This window comes from Neovison vison, chromosome 2, assembly GCF_020171115.1.
Source record: "Neovison vison isolate M4711 chromosome 2, ASM_NN_V1, whole genome shotgun sequence".
NCBI lineage: Eukaryota > Metazoa > Chordata > Mammalia > Carnivora > Mustelidae > Neogale > Neogale vison.
The window spans coordinates 56,501,231-56,523,860 of NC_058092.1; the positions used below are offsets into that span (position 1 = coordinate 56,501,231).

General features: G+C 44.2%; 1 protein-coding gene across 2 annotated transcripts in view; it reads right to left on the minus strand.

The window, feature by feature from the left end:
* Positions 1-22,630, minus strand: part of WLS (Wnt ligand secretion mediator) — a 101,885-nt gene that overhangs the window by 20,741 nt on the left and 58,514 nt on the right. For both annotated transcript variants that reach the window (XM_044238443.1, XM_044238442.1), the window contains exons 3-8: positions 12,644-12,768; positions 6,965-7,126; positions 5,829-5,965; positions 3,118-3,286; positions 1,658-1,755; positions 1,272-1,335 (exon numbers count right to left, since the gene is read on the minus strand). In XM_044238443.1, the coding sequence (XP_044094378.1) occupies positions 1,272-1,335; positions 1,658-1,755; positions 3,118-3,286; positions 5,829-5,965; positions 6,965-7,126; positions 12,644-12,768 (755 nt within the window). The remainder of the gene's footprint in view (positions 1-1,271; positions 1,336-1,657; positions 1,756-3,117; positions 3,287-5,828; positions 5,966-6,964; positions 7,127-12,643; positions 12,769-22,630) is intronic.

Consider the following 22,630-nt stretch of genomic DNA (forward strand, 5'->3'; position numbering starts at 1 on the left):
AACAGAAGAACAGATGGCCAAGGTGGGAGATGAGGGTAGAAGCAGCATATACTTTGAAACTGATCCGGGCAACTCTGAGACCTATCTTGCAAGCCCAACTGGAGAAATCACCAAGGTTTGGAGAACGCTGAGCTGGCTTGGGAGGCAGGTGACCTGAATCTAAGTCCCTTCTGCCACAACTCCACCCCAAGTTGCGTATTTTAAGATACTTTAACAACTGTGAACTCGGCGTGTATATTTCATTCAATAACATATTAAATGCAGTTTCTCCTTCCTTCCTAAAGCCGAAAGCACCCTGGAATAAAGGGAATATAGTTTTTGCTACAGGCCCTGAGATTTTATTTGCCTCCCTGGACCTCCAACGTATGTGTACAATGAAATGACTGAAGCAGACTTAACACTGTAAGTACTCCCTGCGCTGTGCAGCTCACATTTTTGGGAGGAAGGATGGGCGCAGGGGAGAGCTCAACTCTCTCATCTTCAAGGTAACGATACTACAGAATCAGCTGGCTCACAAAGGTCTTGTGATACTAAGAAGCCCACGTAAACATCATGGCCGGACAAAGCGCATTTACCAGCACATGACCCGATAGCATCCATCAAGAAAGAGGACAACTCCAGCCTCTCTCCCCACTATGGAGAGTCTTTTTCTCCCACAGGACTTAACATATTATTCAGGAAGATAAAAAATATTTACATCCAGCACCCTAAAGGGGAGAAGTGAAGGCTGTGGCTTCTGCTTCGTGAAGATAACTCAGACCGAATGTACGCCAACCAGCCAAAAACCTTGGCTGTTGCTCTGGAACGAATCACCTTAGTCTCATCTCTACACAGTCTCAGAAATGAACAGCCACAGTGTGGTATGCCTGCACACCAAAGTCACCATAAGAAGTCTCACACATGGAAGGACCTCAGAGACAGGCTCTCCGCAGCAGCTCAGAGATGACCCTCTGTGGTTCACGCCAGTCATGCTTGAGTCTGCGGTAAACAAGTGTCTAAGAGATCATCTGGACAGGCTGTGGTAAGACAAGCAACTGCGATCCCTAGCCCTGGGGATACGCTGTACCTTCCTCTTTCTGCCGGCTCTTACCGGGCTTAAAAGCAAGCATTAATTCCTCTTATTTGCCTTAATTGTGCCATTCTCATTGGTCTGAGGATCAAAGCTCTGGCTGGCACACATGGAGAACATCAGCAGGACTTAGACCATGATCTGGGGGGGACCAGGCAGCTACGGGAAGAAATGAAACCCTGAAGCCATCAAGGAAGGATACAGCCAGCTCGGTTCCAACATCTGTAGTCCAGATACTGTAGAAGGGATTTGTGAGCTGTACCCCTCTGCAAAGAAAAACGCAATGGAAAGACAATTAATACAGAGGCAAAGGGGGATTTTCCTTTTCACACATCCTCTACTTCTCAGCCAGAAGGTGGGGAGAGTGTGGAGATTAAGAAAAGTTCACAGAGTTAAAGAGAAACAGTTTGAAGGAAAGGACCAGCACAAATATTTCAGCCCAATCCTTATCCGAGGATGTGACCATGTCCAATGCTTCGTCCCACAAGCTCCCGGCCACCCTTCCGTTTTTTGACCTATCCTCCCGAAAAGCTTGGGTGGACACGGGGACGCACCTTTCAGCCTAGGATCCCACAGCCACCTGCTCACCTCTCACACATGTCAAATATGAAGAGGCAGAAAGAGCCAACAGCAATTGGTCCGACTTGCTTCCAGTATCCTGCTATGTGATTCCGCTCGTGCTGGTCCTGCAGGAAACCAAAATGAAGAATGAAACTGGGGAGACCAAAGCAATTCTGGAGGTCAGTCAGTCATTGCGACAGTCCTTGCTGACCACCGGATATATACCACGCATCATGCTAGACTCAAGGCATATGAGAATGAGTAAGACCAGAATCTCCATTCCAGAGGACCTCATTTTTTATCAGCCCATCCATAGGGGCTCTCACAGCCACTGGAACAGGATGCTATGGGAACACAAAAGAAAAGGCCTTGTACCCTCAGCAGTGGAAGTTCTCTGCTCTGCAAAATAACTCATTCCAAATTAAATTATGTCTTATCACTTGTGTTTGTTCAGGCGGGTGGATCTCCAGAGGACAAGGTAAAGACTACAAGGCATTAAAATACGTCAAGAGATAGGTCAATCTCTCTCATGGTTGGGGAAAATAGACATATGTTCTCCCTATCTCCATTAAAAGCAAGAGTGGTTCCTCTTGGTAGACACACAAAGATGCTAAGAGACAGAAAATGAAGGAATATAGAGTGAAAACATGGGGAAAGGCAGAAGACAAATCTTAGCACCCAGGCTAGAGACCAGGTGCGACAATCCACACAAATCCCCTGTGGCTGGCTGTGCCACTGCTGGACCCAAGTCCCCTGCACTCCTAGCCCTGCTGCCAAGGGCTCATTCTCAGTTCATCACCGCTGGAGGACCCCTCCCACCTACCCCAGGTACCCCAGCCATCAGCAAACAACTCTCTCTCCTCTTACTGCTCTCCTAGAAGCGTTGCAAGTTTTCAGAAGCAATGATCAAACCCTAGGAGAGTTTAAAAGCAGTCCACTACTATGAAGCTGACTGCCCAACAGGACCAAGCTTCAGCTGGCATATCACCTGAGCCATGATGTTAGGACCCCACAATTCTTATTGGTATCCATACTACCTTTGATCCCTCTGTCTGGGCAAACTGAGATCAAGGAGGTCAGTGTTTCAGAGTAACAGGGGTTACTAGGCCACCTGGACAAACTGCCCCCTGGAAAAAGCCAGACCTGCATTCTCAGGAGGTTACCTTGGTCCTGGGGACAAGCAGAGATGAAGCCAAAGCAGAAGAAACAGTAATAGTCACTGACATTGCTGTGTTTACTTCCTGTGAAATACTCACATTATTTTGCTTACATCTTTTAAAAACCCTATAAACTGGGCCTTTAAAATCCACTTTACAGATGAGAAACTGGAGATTCTGGGTCAGAAAGTCACTTGCCAGAGTCCACTTGGCTAGGTAATCAGTGGTGGAGTCAGAATTTGAACCGGCATTCTGACTCTGGAGCTCAGTCCTGCAACCACTGGTTTACCTTGTCTCAACCCCGGTCTCTCCCCACTCAGGAGCTCTTACCATCATGTGCTCGCCACAGAAGATGATCCAGAAGGACAGCAGCATCGCATAGAAGATACCCTGTCGGATGTCGCCGAACAGCAGCATCCAGGTCCAGTCAAACCCAATGGAAAACCATTCCACTGGAATATTGATAAAAGTCATGGAAATCCCAAGGGCAAAGATGACTCTGATCATGAGAAAACAGCAGGAAAACCACTTTATTCACCTAGGAGACAGATTTTCAAAATCCAAACCAAATGAAACCAAAACCAAAACCAAAACCCCAACCTAGTTTGGGGGAATTGAGATGCTACCTACTGAGACTGAAGCTGTATGATTAGTTTCTTAGCTCTCATGATGAGTTCCTACACCCAGATGCAAAATGCCTCATCTTGTTGTTGCATCATGAAGAAAGGCTATGTTAGCTTTTCATGAAGAAAGGCTATGTTAGCCATCATGAAGAAAGGCTTTTCTACAGAATTGAAGCTTTTCTACAGAATTGTTAGCTTTTCTACAGAATTGAAGCTAACCTCCGTAGTACCCTGTACTTTATTTTGGTACATCAGATTAAGAGCTTCCTACAATGTTTTCCTCTCCTTTACCTTCTTAAACAGAAGACTATTCTGAACATAATTATCCTCTTCTACCTATTCAGGTTATCATTAACCTGATCATTAAAAACACTCATAATTATTATTGTGATGATTATATCCTCCACAGCAACTAGGACTTGGATAAGCATGCTTGTTTCCATAAGAAATTACTCAAAACAACAAGAAATACAACTCTTTTTAGCTGCTTGTTTACTTTTCATTTTGCTTTTTCCCTACTGCCCTATTGTCACTGCTCTATCAAATATCATTAATTTTTTCACTGACTTACTCATACTTTGTCATACCTATGAAATACAAGTGTTAATTAAGCAAGGATCACACACCAGGCATTTTGTTAGGGCCATAGATAACTAAGTGAGGTAGTACTCTTCTACTCATGGAGACAGATTAGTGGCTAAGCCAAATGTAGTGTGTCAAGAGATGTGACAGAAGTGTGCACAGGCTGCCCCAGGGACTTCTAACCTTGACAGAGACAGAAATTGAGAGGACTTATGAGTCATGATTGGGGAGGTCGAGGGTACTGCAAGCAGAGGGAAAAGCCTGAATCATTTGGGGATCTGCACATGGAGGAAATGACAGGACATGAGGAAATGACAGGTCATGACATCAGAGAAGTAAAAAAGGCTGAACTCATAAAGAAACTCACCTACCCCATTAGAGAACTTATCTTGAAAGGACTGAGGATCCAATAAGAAGTTTAAACAGTGTAGTGACATCATTCATTCATTCAACAAATTCATTCATTCAACAAATTATTGGGCTCCTACTATGTGCCAGTCACTATTCTAGATGCTGGGGATATAGCAGTAAACAAAGTAGGCAAGGATCCTGATGTAATGATGCTTGCATTCAGAACGGGTGAAAGGAGGGGTCTGGGAGGAAAGCCAACAAATAAACAGAGAATATAATGAAGAAAAATAAAGCAAGGTAAGAGAATGGAGAGAGAAGGGATATTATTTTATATAAGGGAGATAGGAAGAAGGTTCTAAGATAAGAGACATTATGGCTGGGCCTGAAGGAAATGAGGAATTGAGCCACAGAGATATCTAGGAAAGAGCATTTCAGATGACGAGAACAGCAAGTGCAAAGGCCCTGAGGTGGGAGCATACCAGGCACTTTTGAGCATCATCAAGTGGTAGAGAGGATAGGAGATGAAATCAGAAGTGACAAGGGGCCAGATCATCAAGGGCTTTATAGGCCAGGGCAAAGGAAATGAAAAGCCAATGGAGAGCGCTTGGAGCAGAAGAGTGACAAGATATGATTTACACTTGAACGGGAACACTGGCTGCTGTGATAATAGACTGTAGGAAGGAAAACAGTGGAAGCAAGAAGTTGAGAGGCTATTTGCAATTCTCCAGGAAGAAATGAAAAATGATAGGGAGTTAGATTAGTGGGGTAGTGATGGATATGGCAAGATTTCCTAGTGGGTTGGATAAGGAGTCTGAAGAAAAGAGAGAAGTAAAGGATGACTCCTACTTTCTACTTTCTAACCTGAGCAGCTATTTCCTATGATGGGGATGCTGGGTGCTGGGGAGAGGAAGAAGTTTGAAGAGGGAAGAAATAATATGCTGTCCTTTGTATGCGTTACAGCTTTGTGCAAGTGAAGACGTTAAACAAACAGCTGGAATTCTTGGGTTCAGGGTCGGAAGAGGCTGAGGTTGAGGCTATGAATTAAGAATCATCAGGTATAGATGATTAAGACCACATATAGTGTGTTTGTATATTAATGAGAAAAATCCAGCAGAAAGGAAAAATCACTAATGTGGGAAAGAAAGGGGATGTATCTACGAGTGTTGTCCTTCTGGAGCTGAGAAGGTTGGCTTAGGAGCAAGACAGTTTGTTCACTGTGACAGAAAGGATTTGCCCCAGACCCTGGGAACGAAGAGCAAAGACAGAAGAGTGAGCCAAAAATGTGAGAGTGGTTTAATCCCTAGGATTTAGTAATAATTTGCATGTGAAAGCTGAAGGGGGGTGGAATCCAGGATGATTCACAGTCTAATCATCAGCCCAAGTAACACACTGACCACTTGAACTAGACCCCAGCAAAACCAGGACCATGACAGGCAGATCAGGGATGCCAGTGTTCCTTAAGAGTGCTCTGAAATCAGCTCTTACTTTTCTAGAAGCACTGGGGGTCGGGACATCATAGTGATCCTCCTCCAATACCACACCATAATGATGAAGATGCTGGGCGTAAGGAAGGTCTTCATGGCAAACCACACCTTGGTGAAGCCTCCATTTTGATGGATTCCCTAGATAGAGACCAATCATAATTTTGAAGGTGAATATATCTTATTGTAATTTTCTATCAGCAAATGCATTTTGGGGAGAGGTGAAAGCAGATCTTTTCTGCCGAACTTTCAAGATCAAGAGTTTAGCAGTCATAGCATATACTCTCTTCCTAGCCGTCCTCCCTAGCCCCTCCTCAGGCACTGTAGAAATCTAAATAAAAGGCAAAAAAATGGACTCTATACAACAGGAATCATTAAGAACATGATCAAAGATTCTTCTCTAAGGATTTTTATTGAAAAATTGAGATATTTTAAGATGCTCAAAATGTTGGTATTGGTAAAATGTGTTAAGGTAAATATAGTGGAATGCTAAGCGGCATTGCAAAGTATATTTATATTAAACTTGCAATATACAATTAAATGAAAAGAAAAACAAGGAACAAAGAAGGCAGTTGAGTAAGGATCTTTTTTTCTGGTAAGGATATATGTATCTATCTATATGGAAAAAACAATAAGGAGATATATCAAAACCTCAACATGACTATTTCTCTAGATATTACAGGTCATTTTTATGTTCTATATGTTTACATGTGCTTCCTAATTTTCTACAATAAATATGTATTTTATATGTGACTTTCTTAAGATTAAAAAAAAAATCCTCTTGCTCCATGTTCTATCTTTTTGCCTGTTAAATCAAATGGAAAGAACCTAAACACCACTGTTCTCTTTAACATTTGTGCTTGAAAGACATGTAAAAAAAAATTACTTTTATCTTGGTGTTATTATGCCATCATGACCATTATTTAAACACCTTAAATGGGCATAATAATTGCATTACTTTCCATTTAAGCTGTCAGCCATCATATGTATGTTTTCCATTTCTCAGGTGAAGCAATTGACACACGGAGACGCCAAGAGTGAGATGGAGTTTCCTTTCAATATATACACATGCCCACAGACCAATGTTCTGAGCCAGTGTTCTAATGTTCCATGCTGCCAGGATCCATTAGGTTCACTTACCACCAACTGAATATCCTTTATTTCCCCAATCCCGACGTTGATTTTCTTCTTCTCATTCACAGGCAGCCGGATGTTCAGAAGGTAGTACTTATGAGCTACAGACCCGATTTCCATGAAAGGAAGGACATCACATTCATAGTAACGGCCCTCGTACTCTGGGGTCTGGAAGAAGAACAGAGAGTTTGTGACAGAATCGCTATTTCCAATAGACTATGTCTGAATTGTCTTACCTTTGGCTCATACCACTAATGCTAAAACGGATACCTTAGAGCTACAGATTATAGGGCACAATGGAGGCAGGGTGTCCACCGGCTTCCCCTCACTGCCCCACCCAAGAAAACCCAAACACATTTGAGGCAGAGCCAGAAATTTTATTTTTTTAAGATTTTATTTATTTATTTGACACACAGAGAGCACAAGCAGGGGGAGCAGCAGGCGGGGGGTGGAGGGAAAAGCTCCCCATGGAGCAGGGAGTCTGATCTGGGGGCTCGATCCCAGCACCCTGGGATCTTGACCTGACCCAAAGGCAGATGTTTAACCAACTGAGTCACCCAGGTGCCCCTAGAACCAGAAATTTCAGATAAAAAAGAGAAACCCTAGCTATCTCTTAATACCTTCTCAGTTCTTCAGTCCTCATTAAGTCTCACATCAGACTAAGGTGTCCTCCCAGGACTGCAAGGGCTTTTTATTTGCAGCCCATCCCTGGAGCCCTCAAAGGCTGTATGGACCGGTCAACTTCTGAAACGTTCACAAGAAAGCTCTTGCTGACGTTCATCACACTCTTAGATAATGGCTAATTATTTTCATGGTTTTGGCCTGAAGGAGAAGCTACAAAAAGGTAGAAAATATCTTCTTTTTATTGATCTGATAGAAAAAGAAGTCAAGGAGCACTTAGAATTTGGGGAAGACAGAAGGGACAAAAGGTAATAATGAAATTAATTTATTAGAGATGCCCACTTGGGATTTTCTACCTAAGTGCCCAAGAGGTAAAATGGCAGAAGGGAGCAGAAATTTTAATTAAACCAAATTTACCCCAGTTTCTAGAACACCTCTTGTACTTCCTGCCAAGGATTGAAAAGGTACCACCCAGAGCATGGTTGTAGGAGTTTAAAGAGTAAGGGTACAGGTTGCTTTTGAAAACTAAATTCTGCTCTGCCTCACCAGGACTCCTGGCTACCTGTCTCTGGCAAGGGGTCAGAGTAGGGGAGTAAATACGGGCACATACAGGCATGAGCTTCAGCAGCCTGGGACATTTGCCTGATAAAAGAGATGAGTGCCTGCCATCAATGTAGGGTTTATACGTCAGCTTCAGTATTTGCTGGGTGTGCACCTCTTGATCCAGTGAAGTGAAAGACCTAATTTGATGTTCCTAAGCCTATGTTCTCAGGAAGAACATAAATTTTTTTATATTTTCAGAATAAAAATTCCAGTGAAGAAATAAGAAGGAAGATAACAAGGAGTCCTCACTTGTGTACGAACGGTCTCTGACCCTTTTGTGATCTTGGGGCTTCTTTACTGGACAGTCAGAACTCAGAATGCAATAAACAGAATTTTGTATAGAGGCAAAGACAAAGTAGAGGTAGAGGAGGCTAACATCTAGATTTTGGGCTTCCATTCTTCCCTTCCTCAATCACAGCAGATATTACTAATCAATCATTATAGTTTTTCATCATCTAAGATTTGAGGGGCTCTTTCAGAACTACTTGTTTTACATTTGGCTTATGAGATTTTAAAAATTCTTCTGTAGAAAGCTTCCTGCTTCTTTTTTTAAAAACTTTTTTATTTTTTTTAAGATTTAAAAAAAAAATTATTTATTTTACAGACAGCACAAGTAGGCAGAGAGGCAGGCAGAGAAAGGGGGAAGCAGGCTCCCCGCTGAGCAGAGAGCTCGATGTGGTGCTTGATCCCAGAACCCTGAGATCATGACCCGAGCCAAAAGCAGAGGCTTAACCCACTGAGCCACCCAGGCACTCCGAAAGCTTCCTGCTTCTTTCCCAAACTTCAGCTGTGGACTAGACGATTCTTCCTCTGTAGATTCTTTCTCTTTCCTCTGCTCCTTTCATTTACAGTTACAGATCAGGATGAGTACTGTGGCTTTCCAAGAACTACTGACAACACATTAGAGGCTCTTATTTGGCTTCAGGTTAAGCTGCATTAAGAAAGTTGATTACCCTCTGTGGTAACAGTATGAAAAAGACTTTCTGATATGTTTCCATCGAGGGTCTTGTTTTATTTCTACAAACTGAGATTTCTGAGAGGCAAGGGAACAAAACTTACTCAGTCTAATGCCACTGACTTGATAGTGTTTCTCACCCAAGGTCCCACAGTAGTAGCAGTACTGGCTTGGAGACATGGGTCTCCAACTCTGATGGGGAAGAGGACCCTTGAGCACAGCAGGGAGAAGAGTGATGTTGTCTCAGACATGCCTAATGGCAGGCCCGGTGCTGTGGTAAGGAAGGCACTGTACTCCATGCTCAGAGACTTCGATTCTAGCCCAGGTCTGGCCCCCTGCTGGGGGGAATGTCATTCACCTCATTCAGCCTCACTTTCTTCCTAAGTAAAACAAGATCTCTGGGGTTCCTTCTAATTCCCCCATCCTGGTTCTCTGGGTGTCCTCTACTTCCCTGTCCTTACAGAGAGGGTAACACTACTACTCCATGAGACAAATTTACTGAAGTTGAACAAATCAGACATATCAGATTCTGGGATCATGGCCTGGCCTACCTGTCTTGGAGACAAATTCACTGTATCCTGTTGGGGGCTCTTCCTTATGCACCGAGGTTCTGCCAGCATTTAGGGCATTTAGGAAGAAAGACATTCCCCCCCTCCTTCCTTTCCCCCATCCCCCTCAGCACTCCCCCAACTCCAGCATGAGACTGGCTAATTAGGACAAATTACAGCAGGTGGCAACTTGACTTTTTTTTTTTTCTTTCGACTTCACAATCCACCAGGGACTAAAAAGCTTTAAAGCAATTTCTCATTTAATCTTCAGACTCAAGACTAAATTTCACTGCAATCAAAAAGCAGAGATTTGATGATTCATCTCCTTCACACTTTTCAAGGTTTAATATCTTTCTTGAAAGGGATCAACACATCCTAAAGATAATTAAGCAGCCATCATTAAGAAGCAGTTGCAGGCTTCTTAATGACCTCCCCCTCACTCTGTTTCTCAACGCCCTCCGGTGTCTAAGGAAGGTGAGATAGGACTTTTCCCTTTTCCGAAGATGAAATTCCATATCCCAAGGCTTTATATCCTTTAACTTAGATATCCAACCAGTCTCACCTCTGAAAGATGCATTCAACTTGCAGTGACAGAAAGGTTTTAATTAATTTCCCCTGTTGCATGCAAAGATCTGAAAACGTCAGCTATTCCTCTCCTGCTACCTTCAGTTTCTCTCTACCATTCATTTTTTCCTGCAGATTACCCCCAAGCGCCTATCCCAAACAATTCCAGATAGCTTTTGGCAGGGGTGTGTGTGCTATAATTGACAGCCAGCAGAGGATCTAAGGCAAAGATTGTTAAATTTTATCAAACATGGGCGCATGGGTGGCTCAGTCAGTTGAGCACCAACTCTTGATTTCAGGTCAGGTCATGATCTCTGGGCTGGGAGATGGAGCCTGCATCGGGCTCCGTGCTCACTGGGGAGTCTGTTGGAGGAGAGTCTCTCTCCCTCTGTCCCTCCCCCGGCTCAAGTGCATGTGCATGTGCACATTCGCTCTCTCTAAAATAAATAAATCTTCAAATTTTATTGAACTTAAGCAGTTGAAATCCTATTAAAACACAGATTCCTGGGTGCCTGGGTGGCTCAGTGGGTTAAAGCCTCTGCCTTCGGCTCAGGTCATGATCCCAGGGCCCTGGGATCAAGCCCTGCATTGGGCTCTCTGCTCAGCAGGGAGCCTGCTTTCTCCTCTCTCTGCCTGCCTCTCTGCCTACTTGTGATCTCTGTCTGTCAAATAAATAAATAAAATCTTTAAAAACAAACAAACAAACAAACAAACAAAAAACCCCACAGATTCCTTGGTCCTATGCCTTGAGATTTTGATTCAGAAGGTTTGGGGGTTGACCTGGGGAGGCTACAATTTCTACAAGCTCCCAGGTGATGCTGGCGCTGTTGGTCCTCAGACCACTAGGAAACCTGGGGAAGGGACAGTTAATAAAGAGCAGGTGACCCAGCAGGTCCTATGTATAGGGTGCATGGCTTGCCCACAAGAATCCTGGTGGCCCACCTGGTTAACACCCCCTTTCATTTTCAAACACAACCCAGAGTGGGTATTAAATAATAAGGTCACCCTGCGGATTTTTATTATCTCACCTAATCCTTATGCAGAATCCCAAGGCAGGTATTATTATTCCATTTTGCAGATATGCAAATGAAGCTGGGACAGATTAACTACATTTACCAAAGGCCACACATACAATCAGTGATATAGCCCAGAATTGGAGCTAAGCGTGTTTTGCTCCAAATCCACACTTTTACTTAATGTTAACACTGTGAACCTGCCCCTTCCTACCTTACTCCTCTTCGGGGTAGGATGGACAACTGGGGCTCGGTACTCTGCAGCTTCAACATGCCACTCCTCCCATCCCACAGGGAATCCTGACTTTGCAGTGAGATGCAAAAGTGAGGCCAGGAGAGAAGAGGAACTGACCTGATCAATGGAGCAGGTACTACAAAGCTGTCCAAATCCTTTAAAAGGAACTGACTTGACAATACCAAGGGACAAATGACATAATCAAGAATGTGCTTCAGTGTACTTCACGCGCAAAAAATGAGACTATTTCTGTACCTGAAGGGACATCAGTGATCACCTTGCTCAGGGTGCTTCGTGTCAACACCCTTGAGGGTTGTGGGTAGCCAAGTGTAACAGTAACTATGGCTCCATTTCATCTTCACAGAAATTTTCACAGGAACGGGAGTCAGAATCTAGGGAAGGCGTGTGTGTGAGGGTGATACTTGCCCCCGAAAAGGGCCCCTGGCTCATTGTGACCTGTTCCTTATACCATCGAACCTTACTATCCTCTGAGGGCCACTGAGTCCACCTCTGCATTTTCACTGATGAGAAATCATAAAACTAAAGACCTTTGCCAAAAAGAAAATGTCTCCCTATTTTCAATGCAGGAGAGCAACCTCCCTCTCATGGATGGTTGAACGAATCCTTCTGAAAGAACCAGAGAAAGGAGAGCCTTAAAAATGGGTTGGAAGACCCAGGCCTCAAATGAAATTAGATTTCCTCCCTTAGGGCCTCTTTTTGTGTGTGGTGTTCACGGGGATTTTTAGTCTTTGTACCTGCACATTAACTGGGAACAACGAGATGCCTAAGAAACAGAGGAGCAGATACAAGCATTGATCCCATATGAACAGATTCTCACACCTTAAAATAACTTAGGAACGTTGTTCAGACAATCTCAGCCCTTAAGCAGAGAACCAAGAGTTTATTTTTATGGAGGAATTTCAGAGAAACAACTATATCACTTCAAACAGACATTCTTCCTTCCTGGGCAAGGACCTAAAATCTCTGCTTTGCCCTTTCCTCTATTAAGACAAAGGATGATGACTAACCTTTGTGGGTCATGCATACTAAGAATAAGGACTGTATCTATGAACTGTAAAATAAATCTTCTCATGTACTTGGAACCCAAATAAAAACCCTATCAACTTAGACATCAAAGCATCCTACCTTGGGGGATGTGAAGGTACATTTCAGTTTCCGGGGCACTCGCTCATGGGCCATTTCAGTCCATTCAGCAAACATATCATCGCGGTAAGCCAGGGAAACATCCATGGAGACTTCTGCATTTTCTCCTGCAAGAGAAAGGATGCACAATTCTGAAACGGCATCTGGGAAGGTATTTTGGGAAGAGCTCAAAAATTCTCATAGGCTCTGCCATGGAAACCAACAAGACAAAAGAAACATATTAGTTCCTAACAAACTCCAAATCCAAGTTTCCAAATCCGAGAACTTCAAAATCACTGGATAAATGCTGAAGCTGGATGCTTGGTCCCTTCCATTAGCACTCTGCCACGGAGTCCAAGAGCTTCCATTTAAACACCTCCAGAGACGGGGTCTCACGGTGTCTGAAGCAGCTCAGATGGTCAGACTGTGACTCATGGTCAGCACTTATCTTCCTGAGACTTGCAACACTGCTCCTAGGTCTGCCCATAAGAGTTCACGGAATGTGAGATCCTTTTTCCACAAATGTGCCTTATGTACTTGAAATCCATACTTTATCTGCTTGAGTCTTGTTTCCTTTCTGATAACAATTTTCCAACCACCCCTCAGAGACATGATTCAAGTACCTGTCTTCTGAACATACTCTATTCTCAAGACATCCTTCTTAAAAATTCTCCCCAGGAAGCTCTCGAATATAGGATCTGTTACTGCTCAAAAACTCAAGACCCCTCTGCAAACTGTGGGGAAAGTTAATGTATAAGATAAAGGGCTTTTCCAAAGTTAAAGACTTACACACAGATAAGAATCTAATAATTAGCACATACCCGTGCAACTGAATATTCACATGCACTTCCATATCAGTAAGGACCATAAGTGGGTTTAACTCACCACGGAACTCACTAAGGGATTAGATGAATGAAAATCACATCTGTCCATTTTATCTGTTTTATACTGTGCTGAGCAAGTTCAACAACAGAAGACTCTTAATGGGGCAAAAGAAGCACAGATCACATTTCCAAAATGCCTGGAGAGCTAGCTCTCACTGAGGTTAGGAGATGGGGCTTGATTCTAAGCTCTGGAATCTGAGCATCTAACACATTACACGGGGAAAAGTTAGTAACTGCTGTCTGGAAAAATAGGACTTTCTAACCACTGGCCCAGTGTGACTTGAAGCCAGTTTGACAATGTGAACCCCAAGTTGTCTGAAATCCTGAAAGAGAAAGAAAGAATGCAAGAAAGGAGGCACTTGAGGCCACTTGGATTGAGATGAAACTGTCAGTGAACATCAGTGCCCCGCTACTTTATTGGTACTATTTAAATCCTCACACACACTGCATTGGCCATTCCTAGTTTCCTCCTCTCCCTCCTGACATACCACAGAAAAAACAGTAAAGGAAAACAAAGGATATTAAATCACAAGGGGAAAAAAAAATGTGTTACAGCATGAAGAGACCAGAGAATGCAACCATCTTTTTAAAAATGAAAAACGGATGAGGTAGGTCTTCCTGACAGCCACAGAAAGGGGCACAGCCTAAATTACTACAGAATGGATATTCTGGAAAGGGGAACCATCTGTCCAATAGACATTCAAGGCACTCGAAATCTGAAACCACCCATATTGCAGAAGACAGAAAACACCAGTGAGGCGTGGTGATGGTGTCAGGGTAACTGGGTCGAAGTGTGTACACAAAGTCCTTGGATCCTGGTATGGTCTACCTTTTCCCACTTCCACACAGTTTGAGGGGAGACTCTGGACTTGAGTACACCAGGCAGTGCAGAGACTCAGCATGGAGAACAGGGAAAATACGAGTCTACACATAAGAAATGGCGGGACACTCAGCTTGACAGAAGCCTTGCTTTGAGTTTGTACGTCCACTTAGGTGGGGCCTAGGCTGCTCCCCACTTGATGGACTCAGCGGTCAACAGAATCAACCAGCCAGAGTTCTAACATCAGGCACCAAGCTGTATCGTTTTCGTTTCTAACAATGGCATGAGAAATTGGGACTTATAGCTATGTTGAAAGAACTCTTCCAGAACCACAGGCCTCAAGAGTACAAATCTGAAAAGCTGTAAAAGAAGTTATCAGTCCTTGGAGCCCCAGAATTCAGAGCAGCACTGGCCTTGGACATGGACAGAAAGGGCCCTTCATCTGGGATCATCTGGGATTTTAAAGGGCTCTGCTCTCTGGCCCTCTTACAGCTACCTTCCTTGCAGAAAAGAAACCCTCAAGTGAAAGGGACATGTCCACCCAGAGCCTAACCCCTTACTCCTACTCTAAGAATATGCTCCAAGAACTCAGGACTGATCCCAGAATACCCTACCCAAACAGCCCTCAGCCTATTTTACATGGCCTTGAAGGGCTGAGGGTCTTCCCCAGATCTGGCCTCCCAAGGTAAACTACACAACCATTTACACACCCGTGGGCTCAGAAGTGGTCAAAGGCCACTGTTAGTGGGATACAGTCAGCGATTGAGCAAGGAAGTTTGGGTGTCCACACACATAGCACTCAAAACTCCTTTTTGTAGGGGATGGAGCCAGGGGTAGAGAGAAAAGGGGCCCACACTCCTTGGCCAGTTCCATCTTGGCTCAGAATTCCAAGGAGTCCAAGAATCCTAAATTCAAACCTGGCTTTCCAGTTCATTATGAAGGTAAAGTTGTTATAATAGAACTTGGCTTAATATTTTTGTTGGCCCGATTGATCACTTTTAAGTATTTAGACATACAACAGCTATGCTTTCACAGGCACCCTTGCCCTGGGCCCCACAAACATTAGGGATGAGCCTCGTTCAGAACAGGTGCCTCAGAGACAGGGAAGGTCAGGAAGACTCACCTCCTGGCCTGCTCCCAGTTTTAAGAGTTATTCCTATCTGTTGGGAATCCCTAAAGGAAAAACTGTTGTAAAATATGCCACTAAAAGCAAACAAATCTTAAACACTGCTTTCATGTATGATTACTCTGTATTTAGCCCGTATGACTTCCGTGCTTTTATTTAAATTACCTCACTTAATGTTCCCAACAAACTCTATGAAGTGGGCACGGATATTTCCTTTTGATTAGTGAGCGAGCTGAGGTTCTCAGATATTAAGTAATTTGCCTGAGGTCATATTGTTGTTGGTAACAGGAGGGAGACAACTATCTTGAAATCACCTTAAAAGACAACCATCTTTTTTACACATCTCACAGAAGACTGGCCACCTTGTGATGAAAACAGTCTATCAAACTAATCCTGAAAGACGAATATGTATGCTCTGTGTAGACCCCTTCTCCTTCAGGCCTCACACCCATCCTGTGGGAAAGAGGTTAGTAAGTGGCAGACCTGGGACTTAAATCTGGGTCTGCATCACCCTAGAAACCCACTCCCTGCTACTTCCTTTGTTGGTAGAAAACAGCAGACTTTCAAAAGAAAATTCACAGGGGCACCTGACTGGCTTGGAAGGTAGAGCATGTGACTCTTGATCTCAGGCTCGAGCCCCACATTGAATCAAGCACATTGTGTGCAACGGGCCACTCAATTCCAACCCAGCACCCTTCACAACTTCCTACCCGAGAGAGAGAAGCAACACTCCTCCGAGGCCATGCGCGTGGCTTGCTGTGTATCTGGAATTCTCTCATCTGAGCTTTGAGGTGAAGAGCTGCTGAAACCTACACAGCACCATTTCAGAAAACTGACTGGAGAAGCGTGACGTGGTATGGCGTGATGGGGCGTGACAGAGCTGGAAGCCTAGGGCCAGCTGGGTTTACGTCAGGGTCCACCCCTGTGTGTGTGATCAGGGACAGGCTGGGTCTGGATGGAGCAGTAAGCTCTGTCTGTTGAGGCAGCAGCTTGTAGCTCTAGCTCACAGCCATCATGAGATGGTACAGGTCGGTCTCACCAGACCTTCTGCTCTTGTCAATAGAAGACAGAAATGCAGACTGCTTTAAATCTCTCTCGATTTCTAAATGTCAGTAATTAATTCACTAAAAACAGAAGCTACGCTAAAACAAAAATGAAACAAAGTCTCTGTGCAGTTCAGCTAATAAAGTATCAGGTGACCTGAGTCCTCCTGTGGAGGGGACCCTTTTCACACAGCCTCCACATCACCGTTCTTTTTTCTTTCCATTTCACCCTCAAGTAAAGTTCTTCCTAAGCTATCTATTATTGTTCATGAACTGTATCGCATGTTCCACCTAATCCTCACACATCATTACTTCCTGTGCAGTCTGGGGCAGGTATCCTCATTCCTAAAGTAGAGAAGTCAGGACTCGGAAAGTCCCACCTCTAGAACATCAGAATCGAGCTTCTAGAGCTTCATGAACTGCAGTCCTATGTCTTTTTGCTGTGTTTCATGGTGTACTTAAAAAATAGACACCTCAGGGAGAAGGGCAGTTTCAAGTGACCCTCTCACCTTCCCTCACTGGACTTTGTGATATCATCACACTCCATTTCTCCCCCAACCCCTCACTAGGATGGATGCTTGGGCTCCTTACCCTGTTGGAACAGAACTAGCCTCCTAGAATTCTGTGACTCTTAAGTGACCTCGTGAAAAACTGCTTAGAAGGCTGCAGAAAGCATGAAGGACTGGCTTTGTTTTTATCATTTTACTAGGAAGTGAAAAGTCTTACACCTACCTTTAATTCCAAATAATTACCAGGTTTCGGGAACATGGAACTTCCCACTAGGAACCCCTATCCACCCTGGAACACAAAACTCAGAAACAGGAAAGTGTTGGGCAGAGGAACCCAGCAAAGCTGTGAAGTTAGCCACCTGAATCATTTTCCCTTCTGCCTCCAATGGACTTGGAAATAAGGTTCAGTTTAATGAGTATGTTGCAGGTCATAAAACATTATGACTCCCTGGATACTGTGTGGGCAATACTGCCCTCCCCCCCATACGCCCCCAGAAATAATGACAGTGAAGAATCCTATTTGCACTCCCTGGGAGAATGGCAGGAAGGCCAAAGCCACCTCTGGCACCTGGAGAACCCTCCCTATAAAACAAGGACACCGGCTATACCAGTTCCATGAGGTAAAGTGCTTAAGGTTATCAATATAGGGCATTTATAGATTTGGAACACACAATTTTCTACACCTATCCCAAACCAGCAGCTTTCCTATCGTATAGGCTGTCCAAGCTTCACATTTCTCAAATGGCTCTGGAGACACATTTCAGTTTGGTGGAAAATTCACTCAGAATACTGGGAAAGGAGGTATGGAAAGGCACTGTGGTTCTTCGCACTTATTTTCCTCCTGTTACAAAGGCTGTGCTCCAACATGAGGAAATCTGCACTCCAGGCTTCTCTTCGTGCAGACTTCGACTGCAGAGTGTCACTACAGGTGGAAAGATCCACGCCTTTCCGTATTGGGAAGCAGCGACCAATCCTATCTTTTGGAATCATGGAAACTTTTCAGTTAAACTGTCCTGCCCTGCATAAGAAAAGCATTTGCCAGTCAGTTTTCCAAAGACAAGTGGAAAGCCAGAGAGGACTCTGAGTAAGCCAGAAATGGTTAGGGAGACAAACAGGAAGACTCTCGGCACCCCAAGAAATCAAGGGCAGCTGCTTCATGTTAAGAATGGACCCTGGTGGGGTGAAGCAATGAAAGACGAGGCATCATTGAGGAAGTGATCAGGATGCTTCTCACTCACTTTCTGAAATGGGCATCTGCCAGCCAAGATAGTAGTTTGTAGCCCAAAGAGATCTGTTTTGCAATGCTATCCTTACAACTTTCTGAATGAGTGACCTTGAATAAGTCTCAGCTTCCATGTTGGTGAGATGGAAATAATGGGACCTACTTCCCAAGGCTGTTGACAGGACCATTTGGTACATAACCTTCCATCCAGGTTCAGGGTGGTTGGGTTGACCGATAAACTGGAAACAAAGGGGAGAAAGGGGAGGGCAGTTGCATTACAAAGAAATAAAGAATTATGGTCAGAAACTTTTAGGTTCCCTGAAAAACCTTGGTTTTCCTAGGCCCTTGCCCTGGGGAAAAAAAAATTAAAGAAATTTCAAAACGTTCACTTGCATTCCCACATTCCATAGGGGAGCTGCTAGTCACCAAATATTGTTTGGGTAACCTCAGAAGGAGGCCGCACAGATGAGCCTCCTCCCAGCCTCCAGCAGACATATAATCTGGGGTTATTTATGCCAGCGTTCCTACCCCAATCAAAAACTCTCTGACCTGGCTTGTATTTTCTTGATGCTTTCAATTAAGGAAATAACAAAACCAACTCTGTCCTACATCCATGGTTAGGCCTGGCAAAAATGGACTCAGCTAATTACAAATTTGGCCCTGGCTGTTTTCTTAAGATGCCCTACAGGCCTGGGTGTGCACAGTTATAAAAATGAATGAGTACAATTATTTCGCAAAGCAGCCTAACAGTTTAGTTCACATTACCTCTCTCGTTTTTCTTCATCATGTCAAGAGTTTGTTTGCATTTGGGAGAATTATTTTCCACGTGTATGAAGACATTTTTCTAAGCATCATCAAAACAATCCCTTGCTGTATTGTGGAATACCATCTCCTAGCTGAAGTAGTAAGCAGTCTGAGATATGCAATGGGGGAAATGTTCCTCAAACCAGGCCCTTTGCAAAGTGACACCTTCTTGGAAAATATCCACTTATCCCTGTGGTACCCTGTTATATTACTTTTAAAGGCTGTACATTGGAAAAGTAGCTGGGGACATCAACTGTTTTATAAACAAATGGCTCTTATACCATAGGATATAAAAAAGACAGCCACTGGTGGTCACCAGGTTATAGAGTAGCTCCTGCCTCTTCTCACTTGCCATGCTTGCCCTGGGAGGTCTCACCTGTGGCCGGGATACCAGTCTCCTTCTGAAGTTTCGATTTCCCTCCTGGGTTTCAGCTTGGCATGCTCACTCCCCACTGGACATCTCTACCTCCCTGGTTCAGAGAGCCAAACCACCTAAGCTGGCAAACTCTCTGCTCATCAAGTCTTACAGATTTATTCCCCCCTCTCCCCTGACTGTTGTCCCCTCTCTTGCTCAAGGCCACTATCATCTCAGGCTTGAAATAACTCAACCAAATGCCCCTCTCCTGTCTGTTCCTCACACTGCAGCCAGGGAGATGATTTCTAAAATACTTTCAATGCCTTTACCTGGTCCTCCTTAAAATATTTAAAAGTTGAGACTCCTTAAATGCCCCCCCTCAAAAAAGCAAGCAAGCAAACAAGCAACCAGGCTAATATCTGGTCCCTGGTTGGCATCCCAGGTTCATATCTTAGGAGTTCCCCTCTATTCCTGCCACCTAGGTGGTAGGTCACTTTGAGTATAGCTCAGCACTCTGCCTCCAGCCTTGGAATATGGGTGAGAACTTGGGCTGTGGAGAGACACAGCCTGGAACTATAGCTTACCTTGGCCACTTTGTGCCTTTTCTACCTAGATGAGGATAAGGGTAATGTCCATCTCCTATGGTTGTGAGGATTAAATTAGATAAAGTGGGAACTGCTCACCACAGATCCACCATATATTAAATACTCAGCAAATGCTGACTGCTTTTTTTTTTTTTTTTTTTTTTTTTTTTAAAAGATTTGGAGTGAGAGCAAGCACAGGCAGACAGAGTGGCAGGCAGAGGCAGAGTTCTGGAGAAGCAGGCTCCCTGCCAAGCAAGGAGCCTGATGTGGGACTCGATCCCAGGATGCTGGGATCATGACCTGAGCTGAAAGCAGCTGCTTAACCAACTGAGCAACCCAGGTGTCCCTGCTGACTGCTATTTTAAGGCTGCTACTCAAGGTTACCTATGGTGGCTGCACTCAAGGTCTCTGCTAACACCCCAAATTTTAAAAAGGTGTCCTCTTTGAGAGGATGAATTAGCAAAAGTTTCCTTTTCCTCTGGGCTATAGACAGTACTCTGCATCCCCACTAATACCAGACTCCCGTTCATCTTCTAGAATTCCACAGATTCATTCCCGCCTTCCCTTAGTCACTAAAACTTGATGAAGTACCCCTCCTCTCACTCCCACAGTACCCTGTGCATTCGGCTCTGTAACATTTACCCTACTATGGTACAACAACCTCACTATTTCTCTCCCTACCCACCTCCCACTTAGACCGAGAGGTTCTCAAAAGCCAGGGACTATCTCAGTCTCACTCACAACTATTATCACCCGTGTCTTTACAAGATGGATATTCATGAAGAATCTGCCAAATTAACTTCATCCTTCTTTCTCCAAATCCTTCTACAACCCCAATTTTCTTCTGTTACTCCATCCCTTCTATACCCCTCATGCGTGCTCTATAGTTTGCTCTGCTTGGGTGGCATTCATTCCTTCTCCGATGCCTGCTGTCCTTCCCCTACCCCCACACATGTACATACATGCGTGCATGTGCACACACACACCCCTCAGAAAGACGACATACCTCAAATTTGGCCCAATGGTCCCATCAGGGAACAATGTGCCTATTCCCCAGGACTGGATGGAAGGGGAGATTTTAAGGGAATTGATCCTGAGGGAGGTCCTGTCTCCTTTCCCCCTCTCTATATTATAATGTGGGGTTGCACTAATATTCTGCTTGAGAGGGCTTACTGGGGCAAAGGAAACAAGAAGTAATCTCAGGGGCTAAAAATCAAAGAATTCTCTCAGTTTAAGGATTAAGCAAAGCAATAAAGGAGTTGGCCTCTGAGGTATATATCATGCCTGTCCAAGTCTGTAGAGGTAAGAGAAGAGATGAGACTACTTGCAAGAGATTCCAGAGAAGAAAAATTGTACAGCATTCATTGAAGTATAACATGTCATGTCTTCGATAATCTACTCAAGCTTCCGTTGCCAGGTTGGAAAGCAAGCCCCATGAGGAACTAAGGACCCAGAACAGCTGGTGTTGCCAAGAGGAAATCAATATACCTCTGAAACCTCTGATGCTTATGGCCCAACCAGTCCAGATCCTTCTTTCTTACACCTAATATTTTTAAGCATCTCCTAGTCTCCATCAACCGTGGGGATAACACAGACATACAAGGCAAAGTTTGCCCTTAATTATTCACAGAAAAGTAGGGAAGGCAGGCAAGAACACAAATAAGTATAATGGCATGTGGTTAGTACTACTTTCGAGTACATATAAAGTATACAGTCAGCACAAAGCTGTCAAGAGCGACAGCCAGTGGGGGTGGGGTGGTCAAAGGACACAGCACAGAATACATGATCTTTAGGATCACCTCATCCATAAGAGGTGAGGTTTTAACTGTGACTCATAGGATGAGTAAGAGTTCATTAGGTAAGGAAGAGAAAGAACTGCAGGCAGAGGGAGCTAGATGTATAAAAAGTCACAGAAGCATAAAAAGTGTCCTGGGGGAGCCTGGGTGGCTCAGTGGGTTAAAGCCTCTGCCTTCAGCTCAGGTCATGATGCCAGGGTCCTGGGATGGAGTCCCACATTGGGCTCTCTGCTCAGCGGGAAGCCTGCCTCTCCGCCCCCCAACCCCCGCCTGCTCTCTGCCTACTCATGATCTCTGTCTGTTAAATAAATAAATAAAATCTTTAAAAAAAAAAAAAAGTGTCCGGAAAGCGGAGAAATGGAGAAATTAACTAATTCAATATGGCGGAGAACAGGAGAAATCATGTGCGAACAGGCAGGGCTGGAGAGCAGGAAGGGTGTGATGACAAAGGGAACAAGCTTGCTCTGAACGCTGTTGCATCTTGTTTAGAGAGATGTTTAAGCAGCGAGACCTGGAAGCTGTGTGAAAGGCAGACTGGAATTTGGCAGGGACAGTAGGGTAGAGAGATCTAGAGATCACTGAGGCCCACTGCACTTTCCACGTTCTCAGCATGCTTAAGATTACTTACTCTCCTAGAAACTATCATCAGACGAACCCTCCCTGTTTTCCAAGTAATTTGAAACTCAACAATGAACCAATCTTTGCCTAACAAAGCGGAGAAATCAGAACCATCCAAGCTGGCAAGTGTTAAAACACAGGGAAGCAAATATGGCAACTGGCTCTTTCCCATTTGACCAAAATCAACATAAATGCGGAGAGAAAACATATTTGACAGCCAAGGGAGAAA